The following is a 14,566-nucleotide window of genomic DNA, read 5'->3' as shown; positions in this document are numbered from 1 at the left end:
AGAGAGTCACCCCATTGCCAGTAGCTCTTCCTACACCCTGTTCCAGCCATGGAGGCAGAGCCTTTTGCTCTCTTAGCGTTAAAAGTTTGCGTCTGAACCCTCAACTCTTTTGATGTTTCATTTTTTCCATAGAATAAAATCCTTTAAGCGATCTGCTAATGATGTCTCTTCTTCTGAGGCAGTGACTAAATAGAGTACCTATTTTTTTATTATTTTTTAATTTTTTTTTCCAAGTAGCATTGTACTGGATTTCTTGCATTGTGTCTCTTTCTGTCTTCCCTTCCCGCAGGTTCCTGGGAAGACCAAAGTCTGAAGCACCAGAACCGGGGCCGCGGCGTGGGTCACCGCATTGCACCCTGCTGCTGCCTGGGTTGGACCCTCCCCGTAAACGTGTGCTTATGGGGGGATGCGGTGACCACGGTTCTCCAGAAAACGTGGTCTCTGCGTGCTCTGCGTACTGTCCTCTCCGTTAGCTTCACGTCCCAGCACGTGAGGGTGGTAGCAGAGAAGCAGCAGTCCACAGTAGCTGATTTTGAGGTCTTGCGTATACCTTGTTCCGTGTGTATAGCTGGGTCACCCTTCTAAAAACCAAACTAAGATGGCCGGCAAAAATCAATAGCCTGTCCATGTAGTCTTGGGGACATCATTTTCCAAAGAATTCCAGTGACTCAGAGGACAGGAGATTTTTCTATATTAAAGTGACAGTGGCTGCTCTTTCTACTGTCTTAGCATCGTAGGGGAATTCTTCTCATTTAGGTCTGGGTACTTCCTCCGGTATGCATCCCTAAATAATACTTTCAGTATTACTGGCTCTCTCTTTTTTTGAGGCCTTGGGCTGTCTTAACATTTAATCTTCCAGTGTCTTTCAGAGTATTAATTTGTTTCTTTTTCTCTGCTTGGTCCCACTTGGGTTCCATTGCTTTCTGTTTCTTGGGTATTTTGAAGACCTGAACAATAGATGGCCATCCTGGGGCATGTTTTCATACTATGCCAACAAAATTTCTAAATTAGGATTCACGCCAAAAAAAATGGGCTTTATCTTATAATGTACAAGAGAAGATTTCCTTCCTTCTTCTGAGTCTCAGAAATGTTATGCGGAGTGCGTCCATAAAGCAGGAATCAAGATGTGTGCAGTGTATGCAGACTCCCAGCATAAATCTGCTACATGAGAGAAAATGCCCACCTCTGTTATTTTTCAGGAGGAGGGTTCCAGTGGCAGAGATGGCTTTCTTGGAGAGTCACTTCAGTGCTGAACATGGTTTTTTACTGACAAGTAGTTTTTGTGGTCACAGCAAACTGATTTGGTAAGACACTGCTCTTAACGTGAATGGGTGATCAGGTTGGCGAGGTGGACGTTCAGGCGTGCTATTTCTACCAGGTGACTATTTGTAGCTGTATTTTGGACCAGAAAATTGGTCTAGGACTTTGGCTGTAGAATGTCTAAACTATATGCAATCATTGCCATCGCTTTCATTTAGCAGTCTTTGGGACCTTGTAAATGAAAGAAAATGGAAAGTGAAAGAAAAAAGAAAGAGAAAATGTATTTTGATGTAGTGAAAATGCCGTTGTTCTTGTACACGGGTTATACCAATTTACAAAGCTGTAAGATATTTTTTAAATTGTTCATTCAGGAAGTTGTTCTCCAGAATGGGAGCTAAATTTATTACTATATTACTTAATAATTCATTCTTGAGTTTTAATCTACAGAATAATTTTTTTTAGTTTGCGTGTGAGTTGTGGGGTTTTGAGTTTTGGCCCCTCTCTCAGAGGAGACGGGCTGTTTTGTGAAAGAAGCCATTTTCCCCTGTTACTTCTCCTTCAGTGATGGGGAGGTCTGGTGTTGTCTATGAAGTTGCAAATAACCTGAGAGCCCTTGATGAATGAAGCTATGGGCATTGCAATTCAGAGAGGAAGTTAAGAAAGAAAAGGTGGTATTTACTTTGCTTTCCTTTCCTTTCCTAAAAGAAGCTCTGAATAAAACTGCAGTATCTATGACAGGCTTCTAAGGAGTTCTGAGGTTTCCAAAGAAAAAAGTAATAAACACCTTGGATTTTGTTGTAAGATGGTATTTAATGTTTGAAAACATTAGTATAGTATAGCATTGTCATTCTGACCTTGTGGTAGAATTACTAAGGCTTTACATCATGCTTGGTGTTGGTATGAGCCAACTGGAATAAAACGCTATAACCTCAAAGACTGTCTGACCATGTTACATTGCACGGGGACTATCTTGAGCTTTTTGATGCTGAGAGATTGTCCTTTAGTCTTCTAATGCATTTCTTTGAATTGAGGGGCTGTATAATTACTCCTTTGTAATTCATCTGTTCAGGTTTGGGCTTGATGATCTAAACTTCAATCTGTATTTGTAACACCTCTTAAGCCTTTCATTTTCATGTACGGAATTGAGAGCAAATTTGAGCAAACAAGAAGTGAAAAGACAAAGTTAATACTATAATTGCCTGTATCCAAAATAGAGTAAATCCTTCTCAGTTATCTGGAAGAGTTTTTAAATTGGGGGGTTATCATCTTACATTCAGGGTAGTCTACTATGTACCTGCAGTTTTGGGTTTTTTTTGTTTCTTTTGGTTTTTTTAAATAAAAAATTGAGTGGGTTCATGTTAGCAAGTTGGATTTGTATCCTTAGCTGTCCCGTGCACCTCTTTTACTTAATATAAATGTGAGATAGCTAAATAGAAGTCATCTTTCCATCAAATGCTGGAGGAGGAGGGGGACCATAAGCTGTTGTATACTTACTGAGGGACAGGAGCATGTATTGGGGTAGACAGTGGGGAGCACCTCATGCATACTAGGGGTTTCTTTGTCAATATTCTGTTAGTGCTTGTGAAGGAGAGGCAAAATGGGATAGCTTTCCTTCTCTACATCAGGGGACCAGAAAGCACTGGAAGTCCTACAGGACTGGGGGGATACCTTCTCCCCATACCGTATAGATCTGTTCTTAGAACGATAGGCAGTCCTTGTTATTTTTTCTTATCAGGGCATCCTACAAAATCAAGAGAGCATCAGTAGGAAGATTACAAAGTAGGTGGAAATGATCTCTATTTGAAAGCAAAGACTGTGTATTTAAAGCAAGCTGTCTTCAATTTAAATTTGTAAACAGAATTTGAGACATAGATCTTGAGAAACCCCATTCATTTTGTATGCCTTCTCTTTGAGACTAGGACAGCCATTTTCCTATTCCACAGAGGATTTAAAATCCCAAGGCCATTTTGAGTTTGCCTAGTAAGACTTCATCAACTTCACTTTTCCACTGGGGTAAGAACATACATGAGTTGGTTGATGGACGCCTTCGGATCGTGTGTTTGATGCCTTTGGAAAACTCTGTCCACATATGTCCCTGTAGTACATCTTTCATTTTAACCTCTTGCTTTAAAACACTCTGGGTACAGGAAACGCCTTATCTAGTACTGGAATTTGAATGTACCTTTCCTGATAAGATATAGGCATGTTTAACACAGTCCAAATTACAAGAATTAATGCAGTAGTTGTTTTTAATACAGTTGTTGAGTTGATTTCTTTATGGAAGCCTCCATACCAAATAGTGTTTGATGTATGGGGAACTTTGACACTACTTTTTCTTGTGTTTAAAAACATAGTGGTAAAGCAGACTGGTTGTTGAAATGTCAGAATTTCTGATTTGTTCTGCTGTGGCTTTTTTTGATATTGAGCTTCTTAAAGAAGATACAAAAAGCCATTAATAGAGCTGTAAGGTTTCATTTCTGTATCACAAGTGCAGTTAAAGATTTCTAGGATTTATAGCAGTGTCCTTTAAAGAGTGCTGTTGATGGAGATGTTTCTTCTAAAATACTGACTATCCCATATGGATCTTGGCCTTTGAACATTCGCTTGGAAACTGGACACGTAGGTGGAGGGGGAGGAGAAGGGGTGGGAGGTTGCAGACTGAAAATGTGCAGGAATGTTTGGGGTTTCTTTCCGTGTAACAGAAGAAACTTCAGTCTGCTGAATTCCTTTTTAATAAAGAAGCAAAGACAAGTTAATTTAAAATTATAATAATAATAATAATAAATAACATAAAGCTAAATGAATGTCTGATCTGGACATTCCAGCTGTCAAGAAGTTATGTGTTTATCTCTGTATTGGGTGAATGAATTACTTAATTTACATTGGTTTATGTTTTTTTTCTTAAGAATTTTCCTGAAAAGTTAATTACTTCCTTTTTAATACTTTTTTTTTTAAGAAAACACTGTACACTTTGCATACTTATTAACTGTATGCATTAATATGCAATGTAATTCAGAGCCTTAGTATTAGGCGATGAATAATTTATTTGGTAAACAGAGAAGGATCATTTTTTTTAACTACATATGTGTGAAGCCAGATGGAATTGTGATTCTATTAAAATGCACAGGAAAAAATCATTATTTTAAGTATCTTAAATATAAATTGGCGAAAATGTTAAATAAATGTTACCTCTAAATAAACTTGCTTGTTCCTGCTGCATCTTACATAAAACACTTGATTAGTAAATTGAATGAGAATGTCTGGTTACCTTGTCTCTGAAGATTTTTAGAACTAGGAGAGCTGTTCTGTAAAATTTGGTTTTATATTTGGGGGAATTAAAACATATTTCCATCTCAGCTGAAATTGATTTCTTTAGGGTTTTATATAAGTCACTAAACTTAACAGAAATTCTTTTGAAAATACTTTTTCCTAACTCTTTCAGAGATGACTATTCAGTACTTGAACAAGCTCTTGCTCTAGGTATTTATACTAGGAGTTGTCCTAGCTCATTTGTTTGACTTCCTTAAATTTATCAGCCTCAAACCTGTTTTGCTTGAATGTTTCAGCTGTTTAATGGAACTTGTCTTAATAGATTATAGTGGTCTTAAATTTTTCAGCTCTGGAGTGCCTGGTTTCAAATTGAATTATAATGGGTTTATTTTTGAAGAAGAAAAACATTATTTTAAAAATCTGATTAAAATGAAAATATTTTCATAAAAAATGTACTGTACTTATGCTCTTTGTGGTGGCTTCTAGGATCATTTTTTTTAACCATAAAGCAAGTAGTACTGTTTAAAGCATTTTACTCTAGGAGGAGGGTACACAAATTGAGATGCATTAAAATTTGTATGAAAAATTTTACAAGTAACTGCTCTGTTGTTGATTTGGTTGGTTTGTTTTTTGAGTTTTTTTTAATTCAGAGAAGCATGACCAGTAACGTAAAGAAATTTCAGCTACTGGGTAATTTGTAATGCCAATGAAAGATCTTTTCTAATCATTCTTTCCCCTAAATAATTTTTCAAATACTCATTCATGTTATGTTTAAAACCTGTGCTTTGACAGTTTGCGTGAGAGTTGTGGCAGCATGGATGAGATTTAAGGTAGAAACTGAAGGAACCGTCTCCCGGAATTTTCTCCCTTTCCTCCTCTTTCCAATACCTTTAGGTTGATGTATTAGTCACTTTGATACGGAGTAGCTGCAAAGTCAAGCGCTGCAGTTGAGCGTCGTGCTGGAAGGCATTGCAAACTGGGAAGCCGGGTGAGGGTGTTCTGGTGTGCAAGGAAGGGGGTGCTCAGCCCCGCAAACCACAACCCCACCACCACGGCACTCCTGCGGACCCATCGAAATCAGCCCGGTGCTGTGTTCGGTTAGGCAGCTTTTGACAGAACCGTGGATCGTGGGTCGTTTTTTTGTTGTTGTTGTTTGGTTGGTTTTTTTGGGGGGGGTGTGGGGGGGGTGCTAACATGACTGCAGAGCAAGTCTCTTTGGGGAAAGCATGGCTGGTTTGGGCAACTTTGGGGCTGGTGGGCAGCCACGAGGTGGGAAGGCAGGGATCCTAAATTTTCACTAGAAAATTTAGTTTAGAGAGAGAAAAATTAAATATATCAATTTTTACCCACCTTTGGTTTTGGCTGTACATCAGCGTGCTTTTAATTCAGCTTTAGTATCAGTTCCTGTGTTTTGACTAGGTCAAATAATTTAATCTTTTAATTGACAAAAAGCTTGTTTTATTTGTAAATACACTGAAAGAAAGTAGCTGGCAGTATTTGATGTATTATTAATTCAAGATATCAATTTGATGACCCTTACCATATTTGATGTAACTTTTTGCTGATTTACAGCTTTGTAATAATATATAATAACTGATGGAAGACTAATTTCAAACATGAAAGGTTGAATACATGATACAAAAATCAGTTCTGACTTGTTATGAAAAAGAATCTATTACAATATGTAAATATAGCAATAAAAGAAAATATATTAAAAGTTGATTTTTCTAATTGCCGCAGGGAGAGGGAAGGTAACGGTATTACTCGGTAGCATTTGTTATTATACTTCCAGCTGTATATTTAGACTTAAAACTAGCTGCTTCAAAAGTGATAGAGGATATTCGAAGGATACCATTTAGTAGAAATTTAGTAGTTTCCAAGAAGTCAGTTGTATTGTGGCAATTATGTTGTTGTTTTTGCAGTGTTTTTTGTAGTTTAAAGGCCACTTACTTTGGGGGGAGTTGTTCTTCCTTAATTGCTCTCTGTATTTTAATAAGAAGTTGTTGGAGGCTTCTTAAGCAGTTGTGTCTGGCATATTTAGTGGCATGGTCTCTTTCGTTGAGTTCTGGATTGAAGAATTCTGTTTTCAAAATTGTTTAGTGTTGCCTTTATGATTTCTCAAAACAATACAGTTTTCTTGTATTGCACCTTTTTCCTGAAAGGCCTTTTTTTTGTCCTGTGAATGTGATTTGATGTACAAGTAAGCTACAGAAAATATTTTTGCTCATGATTTATGTATTAAAATCGGAAAAGGTTTTAGAAAAGGTAGGTTGGGAGAATTCAGATGACACTAGTTTCACTTGCCAATGATTTTTCAGAAATTGGCTTTGGGTATTGACTGACCTTTTTTATATACAGAAAATGGGAGAATGGAAAAATCAGTAATCTGAGGTATCAAACTTAAAAATCCTTTGGAAAAGAAATGCAGCTGGTTTTAGTCTATTTAAAGTTAAGCGACATACAAGATGTCATAAATTTAGGGAGCAGTTTTGGGAGGGAGATGCTAGACAATTTGACTGCAAATATCTTCAGTGTTTAGTGCATGTTATTCTTAAATAGAACTTAATAAAATAAATATGAGTACGGATAAGCCTGCGGAGATGCATTATACAGCCATGTCAGTGAATCTTCTTTCACCTCTGGGGATGAGCAAAAGCAGTTAAAATACAAATGTGGTCACTCATCGGTTTCAGGCAAGGACACCAGCTTGCAGGAGCATGGAAAGACTCATCAAATAAGTCTTCCTAAAATTAGGAAGATAACCTGTTTTGTAGATGGGCCTTTTCTAGTAAAGGTAGTATGTAATACGAACCGTAATTAGCAAATGGAATATGAATTTAGTGGCGGCAAAATCCCTTTTTATACAGGTATTATCTATGTATTTGATAAAGTATGTATCAAGATAAAGTTTTAATTAAACTTGTTTCTCCTAAGCACCAATTTTCATAAAGATCGTGGCTACACAGCCTTGTTTCAGTGCCTTCGCTGAAGGAAGAGAAATTGGTTTTAGCAGGAGAAGGCTGAGCAGTCGGGGCGTCCGTGCCGTCTGATGGGCGGCCGAGCTTTGGGCCAGGAGCGTAGCCAGCATGGCAGAAGACCTAGGTAGAGGTAGGGGAACTGGCATTATCACGGTGTCGGGCCAAAAGGGAGTGACCAGAAGGAAATTCCACCACTTCGGTGTTTCCTGGGGGAGCTTAAGGAATGCGAGGTGGGAAGGCTGGAAGTGCTGCAGGGAGAGGGCATTGGAGGTACGAGCTGGAGGAGCTGTGGGTACAACGGGAAGGCCGTCACAGGGACAAGCTGGTAACGAAAGGGTGTAAAGTTGGGGTTTGCACAATGGGGACTTAAGAGACAGGAAGCAAATTCATAGGAAACTGGTCTTCCTTCAGCCTGCTGCTCGCAAAACAAGCTATTCTTTAGAGCCGCAACTGAGCGAGGAGAGGAAGAGGGCATGAAATAACGCACATTTCTGAGTCTCCCTAGGACTAATCTTGGGGCCGGAGGATTTCTTTCACTGCAGAGAGAAGGAGGATTTGCAGTGGATCCCTTTTCTGGAAATGATGCTAGCCAGTTGTTTTTTTAATCTCAGCAATATATCCACCTAAAAATTAAACCTACTCACCTCACTTGGCGACTTGTTTGTAAAAATGAAAATGAGTTGGCTTAGTGTGGGTCAGCTGTAGATTGTGAACAGTGTTATTTCCAATGAGATGCCATCCCGTAAACCAGGCTTTCTGCTGCTTTGCAGTGCATTTGCTCCCACTGTTTTCCCCTCACTTGAAAGCTGATCCATTGCTTTAGATTTTAGTTGTATTACAAAGGATTACGGCTTCACGTGAACTGTAACCAATGAGTCAGAATGGGAAAATACAGTTGTATCTCACTAGTAGATAAGTTTTCCTTAAAACAAAGACAATAAAAATGCCAAAATAATGACTGCCATTACAAGTATATTTGACTCTCCCAAATGTGACTCCCAAAGTGCTTGAATGTTTTCCATGAATTTCATTACATGGGCCTCATTCCATTTGGACATAAGAATAGGGATACCCTTGCAAATCGTAGTAAGCGAACATTTCTGTTAGTAGCGAGTTATGGCAGCATTTACTCTTCCAGAGATGACTCATGTAGATTGTACTTTTTTTTCAATGGAGTTCTGATTTTGTCATAGATGCATACGAAGTTCATAATCGTGCTAAGTTTATTCTTGCTTAGCTATGACCAGCCACCCTACTAAATTATATTTTTAGACTTGTTTCCTAAGGAAATGAAGCTTGCAGTAGTCATGCTGTCACAGTCAGCTGTCATCGTCCGTCCATCTGTCCACCCTTGATAACTCAGCCAATTTTAAGCAAACTTGACAGACTGGCAGAGATAAGCTAACTACTTTTCTCCGACTTGGTGCCTGGGAGGGTCATTGTTGGTGTCCCTCGCTGGAGGAGAAGCCAGAGCAATTCCAGCTCTTTGCTCGGTCCAAGCGGGCCTGAAGGACAGCGGGACGCTGGGCACGGTGCTTGGCTGGCCAGCCCAACAAAGGTAGGGAGGGTAACACCAGGGGACACGGAGTATACTTTGAGGGCAGTTTGGAGATCGCACTGGGGAGCTGGAGGTACGAGAAGGATGGGGGGGATGCAAAAGCAGTCAGATGGTAAGGGGGTTTATTGTGGATCCTGCAGGAGATGGGGGAGGCAGAGGAGGAATAGTGCAGCAGGAGGTGTAAGGAGAAAAACAGGAACAGATTTCCTTCGTTCTGCTCACGGAACAACTTGTTTCCTCTTCTGTCATAGACGCAGTTATGAATGTTGTAGCCTCACAGAAAAAATGAGTGTTGGATAATGTTGTGCGTGCCCTTTGCCGTGCTTGGCTGCAGCTGGGTCTCTGCATAGTCAGTTACCTTGCTCAAACCAGCTGGAAACAGAGCCTTTGGTGCATGTTGCTGGTAGTGCAAAAGGCCAATCATTACCATGCTATCGGCCTTAAAAAGTTTGGTTACATTAAATGTTAAGCTTAAACTGAAGAGCTCTGACTGCCTTTATTGATAAAGAAAAAAAAGTGAAGTTTCTGTTGTTTGGGGTTTTTTTTCTGTGTTGTTATGGTTTGTGTTGAATGGGGAGGATAGAAAGGAACATTTAAAATGTCAGACACGGCATTGGAAAGTTTGTGGAAAAAGATGCAACTTCTGAAACTCCAAGTGAAAGACTGCTTGGATGATAACCTTTTGCTAAATGTTTAGACACCTTTATTGGAATTCAGAAATTTTTTTTCACCTGTTTGTCAACAATTTCTTCTCTAGATATTTCAGTTTATGGCATTCTCTTATCACTCTACATCCCCATAGCTCACAGTTATCTCTGTGCTTTGATTTTCAACTAGTTTTCTCCTGGCTAGCTACTTCATCATCTGCTGGGTTTTTTTATTTTATTAGTTCTGCTGCTGTAATTCCAAGAAGTGGTGCTGCAGATCTCCATTACAAAGCACATCAAAACCTAAGCTTTTAATCTGGAAGGTTCAATCTCAGTGTAGGGCTTTATGTAGAGTGAATCTATTGAAATAAAATTGCTTGTTTTCCATGAATTTATACAAGTAATTTCCCCCCTTTCCTAACAGAGCAACCCTTAAGTTGTCCTTGTTTCTGTCACCCTAATTTAATACTCCTAAGTTCTGATAGATCCTTGTCTTTTGGTTGCAAACGATCTCTAAACTGATGAAAATTTCCAGTCTTGGCAGAGACCAGAGCCTGGCCAGCTTCTGATTAGCACTTGCTTGGACGTTCTTTTCCTGCGATTGTCTCCCCTAGTACAATAAGCTGCTCTCCCTCTTTTTGCCTGAGAGTGCAGCCGCTGGCTGTCGGCTGAAATGATGTGGTTAGAATGACATTAGGATGTAAGCAGGCTCCAGCAGGAAGCAAGGAGCTGCTGGGGAAGGTCAGGAAACACTTTAGGATGATTGGAATTTTCTGCTGTCTTCTGAGACCTTAAACATGTATTAATTAATGTATTTAACCCTTCTAGTTAGCAATCCCTGCGTGGTCATGTGTGTGCTCTTTGTGCTGTACAGCTAACCCTGTGAAATAAAACAGGTAGTTTTGCACTGAACAAACAACTTTGCTGAAGATAGTAATTGTGTGTGGATGTACCTATTCATGTATATATGTATTAAAAAATGAACACACTTTTCAGCAGTGGAGCAGTCAGATTAAATAGTCCTGAATTGTTAGAAATTAAATAGCATGCATCTTCTTCTATCAGGTTATTGGAAGAAACAAAAGCAAAGTCCTATTTTTTTTTTTCATTCAGTCTGCCATAATCAGTGTGTACTCATTGTGTCTCAAGCGAATCTCTCGCCTGCCAGCAAGGCTCTAGGAACATGGAGAAAAGTACAAAAGCTCCTGTTTCTGTGTTGGTTTTTGCTTTCTGTCCCCTGCATGACATTTTGGATGTTGCTTGGTTTGTGCTAAACTGAGACTTCATCTTTTGTTTTCTTTTCAGAACTTTTGTAAGTGAATTTCACAAGAGAGGGCTACTTGTTCACTTTATCTTTCTGTTCATATATAAGCTTCAGCAGTCCTTGCTGTGAAGGTTTGAAAAGTACACCAAGCGTGTTGTGCAGTTTTTCTGCCGTATTTAAACAGACATTAGCATGGTTCCTCTAATTAAGAAAATTTTAAAAAAGTTATGTGTTTAATGTTATTGTTGTTTCTTCTGTACATTGTATTTCATGCTATACTTAAAGCCACGACAGTACATCAGAATTTACATATTACAGAGGAACGTATGCAAATGGTCTTCCTCCCAGTCAGGTTTACGCTTTTATAGTATGTGATGAAATGTAGATGAAAGAGGTGTGGATTTCAAAAGGGGGCTTGCAGTTGGAAGGAGTTGTAGCTGTAGCTGCCTGGGGACTGACTGAAGAATGAAGGGAGCAAAATGTAATCTGCAGTGAAACTTAAGCTTCTGTTGCTGTGCTATTTATTTTTGTAGATTTTCTTTCATCTTTTGCTTGAGCCAAATTAAAGTCATCACTAAAATTAAAAGGCATGATCATTTGGCTGGATTTTTAAGAGACAGAACAGCAAGCTGTGCAACCGTTCCAGTGATTAGCTGTTCTCCTAGTGAAGAAACCACTGGTTTTAAGTGTGCTAAAACTGTGGTACTTCTGGAAGGGAAGAGAGCCATTATAATGCACATTGCCCCTTACCTGATGCTGCATCAGCTGGATGTTAAAGATAATCTCTTAAAGGCGTTACCGTTTCCCGACTATGCGGTGTCACAGAAGAGATCTCCGTTTAGCAGTGTTGTTAAAGTGATGGAGGAGCATGCCACCAAATCCAGTGTTGGCAGTCTGGGGACAAGCATTCCCAATGACCACTTTACGTTTCTCTCTTTAACAGGTTTGGGAAAAACCAAGAGAAAGACGAGCGCGAGAGACGCCTCACCCACTCCTAGCACGGACGCAGAATACCCATCCAACGGCAGCAGCGCCGACCGGATTTATGATCTTAACATTCCAGCCTACGTGAAATTTGCCTATGTCGCGGAGAGGGAGGATGAACTGTCCCTCGTTAAAGGATCCCGAGTGATTGTCATGGAGAAGTGCAGCGACGGCTGGTGGAGAGGTAGCTACAATGGACAGATTGGCTGGTTTCCTTCGAACTATGTGGTAGAGGAGGTTGAGGAGGCAACTGCAGATTCACCCAGCTTTCTCAGCTTAAGGAAAGGCGCTTCCATGAGTAACGGCCAGGGCACCAAAGTACTCCACGTTGTTCAGACACTGTATCCGTTCAGCTCCGTCACAGAAGAAGAGCTCAATTTTGAAAAAGGGGAAACGATGGAAGTCATTGAAAAGCCAGAAAACGACCCAGAATGGTGGAAATGTAAAAATTCCAGAGGGCAAATTGGTCTTGTTCCTAAAAACTATGTAGTAATCATTAGCGATGGTCCTACCATTAACACTTCCCATCCGCCTCAGATAAGCTACACGGGACCATCTTCCACCGGACGGTTTGCTGGAAGAGAGTGGTATTACGGGAATGTTACCCGACACCAAGCAGAATGTGCCCTGAACGAAAGGGGAGTGGAAGGAGACTTCCTTGTTAGAGATAGTGAATCTTCGGTAAGTGGTACTCAGCCCGGCAGGCTTCGTAATACCCGACGCTTGGGGTAGCAGGCATGACAGTTAATAGCTTCCCTATCTGTAGTAAAGGGCTTTTCACCCTTAACGAAGCAAGCAACGCTTTGGCGTTACCAACCGATACGCTTACTGCTTGCGAGAATCGGTCTGTTGCTGAAATGCAGTGACATTTACACTGAAATTTAGCAGCTGTGGTCTGTATTATCCAGGGGTTTTTAATTAGTGGACAAGCAAGTAAATATTTCAGGCTTCAGTTTGACTTTTCAGGCATTCCTCATATGCAATCCTCCTTAAATTTACAGCGCTACAAGGTAAAATAACTCTTGTGAATTGCAAATTTGGTTATGAATTTGATTTTAAGCTAATTTCAAATGGGATCTTTGCATTGGTCAGTTTTGTTCTGCTTTTAATTGAATAATAACATAGGTTCTTTAAACTATGGGTTAAAATCCCATTTTAATGTATTTCTGCTCTACTTAGATTATTTAGGTTGTAATAACGGAAACTTATTATTGTATCTAACTGTTAAGATTATGATAAACAACAGAGAGGGTCAAGTCAGCAGCTCATATGCTTTGGAAATTGAGCCTTGATGACATCAGAGGGATACGAGTAGTGCTGATTAGGGATCACTGTGATTCTGAAAGTTCAAATTTAAAATTACACTGAGAGGCCTTTCATGTATGCTAAGGCCAGAGATTTCATAGTCAAAGCACTCAAAATTTAATTAACCCTTGACTGTGATTTTGAAAAGGTGACAGATTTTAATAATCCCTTAATATATCTTTCAAAAGGTACCAAAAAAAAAATATCTGAATTTGTGATTAGGGCTTTTCTGCATTTACTGTTTCAACTGTAGAGCCATTCCATGAAAACACGTTGTTTAGTAGATGTCTCCATCTAAGTATTTTGTCGCTTCATGTATAAAAATTAAAAAATAATGTAGTTACATTAGCTCAGTCTTCTAATTTGAGCATACGGTACTACTAAAATAAGTATACCTTATACAGCTACGGACATCTATCTCTATGCCGTATTTGTATTGGGTTTCACTGTGCCCGTATTATGGGCTATCTTCATTTACAGCGTAGGTTGTGAATAAAAACTAAAGCAGTGTCAACAGCATACAGTTTGAACCATAATATGGTTTTTAAGACTTCTTGATTCTGATGTCTTTAGAAGGCTGTATTGATTGCATATGTCACTTCTGGTTAGAACTTGTGATATTCTTTATCATAATTGTCTGTAAACTGGGGGAAAACTGTTCCTATATACTATTCCTCGTGTAAATTATTTTAGTAATTAGTTGGTAGTAGATGTTGGCATGGCTGCGTGCTGGAAAACAAAGAATTAGCTCTAAACGGCAGGATTAAGCTTGAGCTCAAATCTGGAAGTAAAGATCCTTTTAGCTCACAATACTTTTTTGGAAGTATGTTTCACATTTCATTTGCTGATTCTGTTCTTCCAAAGTTGCAATTTCAGCTACTCAGAAGAGGTTGCAGAGTGAAGTCAAAATCAGAGGGGGTGTTGAGGCAGATTCATTAGGTCGTGCGTACTAAAGGATACTCTTTAGTGGACAAGCAGCTAAATATTTTAGGCTTTTTGTGTATTCCTCATATGTAATACTTAAATTTGGGGTTGGCTGGCATGTTGACTCTTGGTGAGGGAGATGAACAGAGGTTTCTAGAGACAGCAGAACAACAGGTGAAAGACAAGGAAATTGTTAACTGTGTAGGATTTTTAAAACTTTGCATTCTAATTTTTGGAAAACAGTAGTAGTTTATTATTATTATTATTATTGAAGTTAGGACTCTTGCTATTCCCTGAAATTTTTACATCATATGTAACATTATTGACAAAATACAATTCTGTAATAGTCCCAAATATTTTTTTTTCCTGCATACAG

General features: G+C 39.2%; 1 protein-coding gene across 3 annotated transcripts in view; it reads left to right on the top strand.

The window, feature by feature from the left end:
* Positions 1–14,566, top strand: part of NCK2 (NCK adaptor protein 2) — an 88,615-nt gene that overhangs the window by 63,928 nt on the left and 10,121 nt on the right. For all 3 annotated transcript variants that reach the window (XM_049834222.1, XM_049834223.1, XM_049834224.1), the window contains one exon: positions 11,921–12,642. In XM_049834222.1, coding sequence (XP_049690179.1) covers positions 11,921–12,642 — 722 coding nt within the window. The remainder of the gene's footprint in view (positions 1–11,920; positions 12,643–14,566) is intronic.

This window comes from Accipiter gentilis, chromosome 31 (genome assembly GCF_929443795.1).
Source record: "Accipiter gentilis chromosome 31, bAccGen1.1, whole genome shotgun sequence".
In the NCBI taxonomy this organism is placed as follows: Eukaryota; Metazoa; Chordata; class Aves; order Accipitriformes; family Accipitridae; genus Astur; species Astur gentilis.
The sequence above is the reverse complement of the archived record's forward strand: the minus strand, read 5'-3'. Positions and strand labels throughout refer to the sequence as shown.